This window comes from Halichondria panicea, chromosome 9 (genome assembly GCF_963675165.1).
Source record: "Halichondria panicea chromosome 9, odHalPani1.1, whole genome shotgun sequence".
Taxonomy (NCBI): Eukaryota; Metazoa; Porifera; class Demospongiae; order Suberitida; family Halichondriidae; genus Halichondria; species Halichondria panicea.
In genome coordinates this window covers 3,491,961-3,499,651 of record NC_087385.1, presented here as the reverse complement: position 1 = coordinate 3,499,651, position 7,691 = coordinate 3,491,961, and the positions used below count along the sequence as shown (strand labels likewise).

Here is a 7,691-nt window from a genome sequence, read left to right as displayed (position 1 = left end):
ATCATTTTTATAATGTTGATTATTCAGAGAATCTAGCTCTAGAAGGTCGAGTACGTAACTCGGCCAAACATGTACAAGAAGGAATAGCTGTGGCCCTTTCATACTGTGAAGTTGTGGGAGGTCAATTAAGGCCCGTGGTGTGTCTAAAAGTATACTAAAGCAGTTTGAAGGGCTCTACTGCAAACGTTTATGAACAGTACAGTTTATCCACAATTATAGCACTTTGATACATAATAACCAAGTCAAGCAATGTCCTTTGCTGTTTCGGCTTCACAGCAGGGAAGGAGAAAAGTTGACATAGTAATTCAAGCTAAACTTAACAAAAATATGATGCTGCAAGAGTGATATTAATTTTCTGTGCTACAATGTATAAAACTGTTGATGATGACATTGGAGAGATGTACATTGTATGCACTTAACTATAATAATTTATTATATACATGTAATGACCATAAAAAGTATTACTGGCATAACTGACAGTTATTTTCGGATAGAGAATAATGAATACTCTGTTCGCATGATAGTTTTTTCATTACTAAACTCACAATGATCAATTCTTGACTTTGGACTCCCCTCATTTCTTAACCAGTGTTTCCTATGTACAGCACATAATTATGACAAGATCACAAATAGCCGTTCAACTCCATGCACTCAAAACTAACTCCCTTAAATCATAGCAAGTGTATTAAATGCTCATGCAATCAGATAGCATGAGACATTATAATTCCTTTATACGTACATGGTTTCAATATTTGCTGTTGGTCCTTGGACAACACCAACAACTGTGCCACGTGGTGTATTCTGAACCCAACCAACTATGCCTTGTTTTTTGGCCATGTTTTGCGTATGCTGTAGTGAAAGGAAGTATATACGCAGGAATTTTGCAGCTATATCTATGAACTGAAAGGAGCATTCAATGCAGACTGCAGTGCTATTTTCTCTGTAGCTACCTAGTACCTCCACACATCCCATAGTTGCCATGGCAATACCTTTCTAAAGAAGACACCTGCAAAGGGTAAATGGCATCACTAACAATGCTTCTACCTATACCACATGAATTACAGAGCTATATATACGTCTTCCATTTACCTTGAACTTTACCAAAGACTTCAAACGCAAGAGATTTTGACATGTTTTTGACTCTATATAATGCGCAGCATGAGCCACGCCCCTATTGTTTGAGATGCCTATCAAACTCAGCACTTATAAAATAATAAAATACACAAACAATTTTTATTTTGCTAACACCAAAAAACGTTTCATGGATTGCATGGTTACAATACTACATTGTGTCTACATTGTGGTCCGAGGAAAGTGCACGGTACTAATCCTGTCTGTCCGGTTGCATTAACAGCCATCCACCACTGGTCTCCCGCTCCGCAGTCTCCATGATCACTGATAATTAGGAGCTCCCCCTCATTAAAGCATAACTCATCCGGCTCAGAAGAGGTATGTGAGAAGAGGGCATACACTTCACCATTATTAGCAACTCCAATATTCCTTTCGGAATCTGTAAAATTATATTATAAAAGTGGTCACACAGGTTTGTCCATCTTGGTGTCAAAAGCTGTCACTTTGAAATTTAATATATTGGTAGGATCTTCAGTGTATACATGTATGAATGTCATTGGTGGTCTAACCAGTCACCTTACCCATAAGATAGTGCAAACACTCCACTGCCATTTGGCTTCCTTCTTGCTTTCCTTCTCCCTGGCTCTGTACTTTGTACTCCTCAACGGCAATCTTCAGAGGCGTTTCCTCATCTTGCGTGGTCAGGAACAGAGAAGCACCATTGTCGATCAGGTAGTGAATCATGTCCAAGTGACAATATGCAGCAGCACAATGAAGTGGAGTCCTGTGGTAGTATTGAGACAGAATTTCATTTTGATGACCCCAACCCCAGACCTCTAATATTGATTCGGCATAATGCATAGGACCAGGAGCACATGAAGAGATGCTCAGAGCGTCTTACTATACGGATTTTATAATTATCGTCCTGCTATGTATATTATGTCAAACCGCTAAGCTGCTAACATTATAATATTGTTAGATCAGCCGCACATGTACAGAGCACTTAGCTTAGTATTACAAACTAAAGCACTAAAGTGCTAATCCTCGGCTGTTGACATGAAAAATAACAGGTGTATAGCAACCAAAAGAGTGTTTTACAAATGAATGTTGGCTAAGCAGCAAGTACATGCATGTAACAGGATAGCCTCGATCCAGGCCACACTTTCTCTGAGAGCGGGCCTGGTATGCATTGCATAATGCAGAGGCTGCAAAAACGCATTGATTTTACAATGACTTCAATGTAAAAGGGTGTGCCAGCTCAGGACTACTGTATAGAGGGAAATGTTCGGGTGGTGTAAATTTTCGCATTTTTCGAGGGCAGAGAAGTAACACGAAAGTTAAAACCAAAACCAGGATAAACTCCCACGCACTGGTAATTTCACATGCAAAGCTATTGGTGGGTATGGTTTCCTGACATTGAACCGCGAATATTAGAAAATTTCTGCTGAGGACTCTGAAGCCAAATAGCGAAAAATTTGCACCTGCGAAATTTCCCCACTATACGGTATTCAATACACGAGAGTCAAAGAGCTAGTTAAGCAACAAGTCGTTCCTACGTACAGATGCTCAGGAGCTTCACATGCAGGTCCAAGCGTTGTGCATTTGAAGTCCCTTGCTGCAGTTGCAATTGGGCAAAAATGTATATGACCCCGCTCATCCGTCGTTTTGGATTCTTAGTACGGTCATAGATTGAAGAGTTAGAGGGATAGGAAACGGTTGGTATCTCGAGTAACATCCGCGCTACGCGGTTTAATCGAGGCCATCACAACAATATCTATTTCTACACTCAGTGCATAATAAACTACAAGTAACTGTGCTTATATAGTCCGTGCAACTCACTTATATTTCAAGGTCTATACCTATTGTAGTAGTCATAACCAGCACGCTTACACGTTATATGTTCCAATAGCTCTAAAACAGTCTTGGGAACATATAACTTTATTGGAAAGTCTCTTTTTACTGGGTGTGGTCAGTCATTAGCAAGTACTACACGTGGCTCATGGACTAGGCGTGTTATAAATTGCTGAAAGAGATGATGTCTCGAGGAAACACAGCTTTGGGAGTTACCCGGTAAAAATGTGCTTAATAGCCTCGTAACTCGGATAATTTTCGAGGCTCCACTGCAGATTCAATGTAAAATCATCACGTGCACCACTCCGTTTCCTATCCCTCTAACTCTTCAATCTATGGTACGGTCAAGCATGGCTACTTTCTGTTTGTTTACTTTCTTACAAATTGAAACACCTTGAAATCTTTGCGGCTGTATTTTAATATTATATCCTACAGCTGTTGACCAATAAGCAATTAAGATCGTGACGTAAGTGTGTTTTAACAGTAGTGTAAAATGACTGTTAATTATACACTTACGCAATTAACTCACCACCCATCAATATCTTGAGCATTGATGTTACAACCCATCTCTATGAGGAACTGTACGACGTCAATGCTACCAGAGCATACAGCATTATGAAGACATGTGGCACCCTTGTCACTGACCTGAGAACAGCTCTCCAGCTGTACGTAGTAAACATGAGCAATAATTATAAAGGCAAGATCAATTGAGTCATCAATACTTCCTCACCTCTTTCACACAATCCTTCAGTACATCCAATTCACCTTCAAGTGCAGCATTCAGAATCAATGCTTCTTTAGCGAAACAAACTTTATTGCTTCTTCTGGCTTTCTTTCTGCTCTTACGTACATCAAGTGTTGTTGGTCCTTGAAAACTCTGATTGCTTGCACTTGAACCTAGCTTATAGCCTTTCATGGCATTTTTTGCTGGTGATGCTTTATCCCCTGATGGAAGTTCTTGAGAGTGAATGTACCATCTCTCTTCTTCTTTCGGAATAATCAATACGTCTGGGCCTTCAGTGTGCAAGTAGATGGTAGATTTGCTGTATTCACTTATGTCAGAAGATGGAGAGACTCCTAGTTCATCAGCTTTGTCAACATTCGTTTGTGAAGCGTCAGATGAGTGAGGCGAAAGCATGTCTGCTGGCTCAAATTTCAACTGTGACTGCATTTTTCGAAAAGAAATTCCCTCTTCTTCTACAAGCTGCTTTGTTCTGGCTTCAAATCTGCTCGTGTGCCGCTTCTTGAAAGTCAACGACACTTTAGGATCCCGTTTTTCAGAAATACATGTATGTAAAAGTTGATCTGAGCTCACTGATGGGATAACATCCGGTTCGTCTACTTTTTCAAGAAAATCCTCAACAGTGCTCTTTTTCATCATCACGGGAGTAAACGGAAGAGGTTGTAACTGTTCAACTGCATCGAGCTCGTTTTGTCTCCCCTCCAGATACTTTTTCTTCTCAGCAAGAAATTCTTTTTGTGTCTTCAGTTTGGAAGTGTGACTTGCATTGAGTCTATTACGAGTCTGCAACATAATTATAGTATTACTAATATTTTCCTGACACTATAATTATAGTATCAGGGTCTTATAGAGTACGGTGGCCGAGAAGGGTCACCCGCCCCCGCCTACCGCCACTGCACGCGCTTAAATCTAAGCGCTCGCGGTTGTTTCTAATGCCCACGCGCGGTTAAACAAAAAACTGCCAAAAAATTTTCAGGTAAGTCTGCACAAGGTCAGGCTATCCATGCAGTGATGGATTTGATCCTAGAGCTATATACTCTTGAAGATCACTAGCATAATCGTATACAGACCCTGATACTATAATTATAATAGTGGGACCAACTCCAATTTACCTGCATCAAATATAGCCATTCCAACAAAAGTAATACGTGCGTTAATTAGAATGCAGATATGATTCATTGACCTTTGACGTTATATATGCAGACTGACCTGAAAATGTGTTGACGGTTCTTTGTTTAACCGCGCGCGAAGTTAACAAAACCTCAGCGCGCGCATTTCATTCTAGTGGCGGAGGCGGGTGACCCTTAATTCTCGGCCACCGTAGAAGAGGGCATGCAACTCACTATCTATCTTAGGTACTCTGCAAAATTCATATCAGAGGCAGGATATACTTTAAATAGAATCCACTACAGTAGAACCAGGACCCTTTAGTCAGAAACCTCGCAAATCCGGACAAAATGGCAAACTGAAAAAGAGGAGGGGCTGTCAGTAGAATAGACTACTGCGCATGCGCACTCTAACTTGCTTGCTGAATCGATCAGCAGTAATAAACTGCTCAATACTACGCTCAATACAATGGCCACTGCAAAGAAAACAAAGAAAGCTCACAAGACTCACTGAAAGTTGAGACTAAAGACTATTCTAGCTAGCAGCTTCCCCAGTCTGGCCACAGTAATATCATAATACACATACACAAGTGTCTTCGTTAATGATATTCATAATTAATTAATGACATCCGTTAATCCGGAAATTTCATGAATTCGGATGGAGTCTGGTCCGGCTCTATTCGGATTAGGGAGGTTCTACTGTACTGGAAAAAGTTAATGGTCTGCATTTTGTGTGGGCGGAAGGCCTAAAAATTGTAACCACAAACATTTTGCTAAGTCTGAGAATAGTCTGAGTTGCATTCTCTTTATATAAGCCCTTGATAGTATGTACCTCCAATTCCCTCCTCAGTTTAATAATGTCCGTCTGGACATGAGTCAGGTCCTTAGGTCCTCGTCTATCCTTCTCCTCTTTCTTAACAGACACCTCATCTTGGAGCTGAGTCAACCTTTTTGTAAGCTCCTGCTCCTTCTGTCGTAGAATATGGGTCTCATTCCGTAGCCTAGTAGAAGATATATTGAGGTCCGCAATTTCTGAGGCTGCAGTGCATGAATAGGAGGTATAATGTCAAAAAGAGGATGAACTAGAGCACTAAAGTGCAAACCCTCGGCTGGTGACATGATTATAAAGAAACCAGAAGAGTGATAAAATGCAGTGCATGTAGTGATGTATGACTGAGCTGTCTAGCACAGCAACTCAGGAGCAATAAAACTAAACCAGACTGGAGGCATGCTGAACAGAGTTTTAGTGGTACATGAGGCATGCACAGTGGACTAGGTCCTAGTCTAGGATCACAGCGGAGTCTTGGAGAAGTATGACTCCTGGAGTAGGATCCCGGAGTCAGCTAACAGCAAGTCACAATTCTAGCTTTCTATTGTAGTGACCCTTTTCCACTGTTTTTGGTACGGGATCACTTCAGCTGTAAATACGAAGGGTACCTCGAATAAAGGCCGCGTGTAGCCAGCTAGCTGGCGAACGTGAAAGTTCATGCTTCTTAGTTTTGCTCGCTTTTGTTTGACAACAAAGCTCTAACATCAAAATACCATTGTTAAAACTAATAACTTATTGTGTGAAGGCTATCCTGCTATAATCGCAGTGCTATGGTATCCAGGTAAGCAGACCCAGAAATTACAAACAGACAAACCAAACGACTACTATACCCGTGGCCGCCCACGCGCGCCTCGGGTAAATATACTTTAGAACATACAGAGCTCAAGATTTCTGGTCTTTTTGGAGTTCAGCTCAGCTTGTAGTGAGTCCAGTGGTGTTGGCTCTAAAGGACCCCACAACGGATCTTGCTTTACAATCCTGTTGAGCAAGAGGTTACTGTACTTCTTCCTATTCTGCCTTAATGCCTGTACCATCACCCATTTAGCACAGTATAGTCTCTGCGCAAAGGAAAAATTCAATTAGACACTCAGAAGATGTAGTTTACCTTATGTGTGCACTTTTTCAAGAAGAGTTTAGGATGAGAAAGTAACGCAGCTTTCTTTTTGGTTCTGTTCACTATTAAAGATTGTGAGCCAACATTGAAAAGATATCGTGCTTAACATTAATCTTTGTGCAACACATATTAAAATAGTTGACTTATAACATCGATTTAAATCTTTAAAGACTGCAGTGTTGAGATTAAAGTAGTAGTCATGTACAGTAAAGTTCCACATGAGCAAGACGCCATGGATTTGTTTAATAAGCAAACTGTTTTTAAGGAACATAAAAGTGTGAACAGAGATGAGTACATATGCTTATAATAATATTGCTCTCTGAATACATATACCCCAAGGCTGAACATGCACACTCTATGGCTTACCACATGCATGGGCAGTGTATAGACGTACAGGTATAAATGGTTACCTTTTCTCTTCTTTTTCATTTTTTTCTGCTGAAGTTGAAAACTTGCACGAAACAAATTTCCCCATTCTCCATTCAACATAAACATATCCTCGTGAGGAGAAAGTGCTCTCCCTGTGTATAGGTTTAATACATAACTTAATACCTTACAATCTACGAAATGCGACACTACAATTGCAAGTTAAGTATGATTGTATTAAAATCTACACAATAACACATGCAGAATTTGTATGCTAGTTGTAGGGGCGAGAGCCACATAATGACATTCACTAAATACTAGACAAGTGGCTGGTTCACTAACATTAGTAGATCTCTAACTTACTGCAATTGCTCCATTTTTCAAGTAACTGCCACGCCCCCGTTTTGAGACTTGGGTCAGAGAAGCCACACTCTTGCATAACATTTGAGACAGTATCCCCATTTTTCAGTTCAAGAGCAAGGCTGGAATGAAATCCAGTAGAACAACTTATTATTATTGATAGAGACATATGGAGCTGGAGCCTCCGATCTGCGTACCACATTTACCAATCAAAGCTCTGGCAAAATACTGAAGGGGAAATACCCCTGTGGT

General features: G+C 40.5%; 1 protein-coding gene across 2 annotated transcripts; it reads right to left on the bottom strand.

The window, feature by feature from the left end:
* Positions 1-1,188: 1,188 nt before the first annotated feature.
* LOC135341816 (ankyrin repeat domain-containing protein 31-like) lies at positions 1,189-7,688 on the bottom strand. Of its 2 annotated transcripts, none has more exons than XM_064538478.1 (9): positions 7,443-7,688; positions 7,124-7,234; positions 6,705-6,775; positions 6,477-6,657; positions 5,603-5,808; positions 3,653-4,447; positions 3,452-3,585; positions 1,648-1,855; positions 1,189-1,510 (listed from the first exon to the last, which is right to left on the bottom strand). In XM_064538478.1, exons 1-9 carry the CDS (start codon positions 7,639-7,641, stop codon positions 1,403-1,405), a joined length of 2,013 nt encoding a protein of 670 aa, XP_064394548.1. In that variant the 5' UTR covers positions 7,642-7,688; the 3' UTR covers positions 1,189-1,402. The 2 variants fall into 2 exon arrangements, with proteins under 2 accessions (XP_064394548.1, XP_064394547.1); XM_064538477.1 differs by having other exon boundaries at positions 1,653-1,855; positions 7,443-7,687.
* Positions 7,689-7,691: the final 3 nt, after the last annotated feature.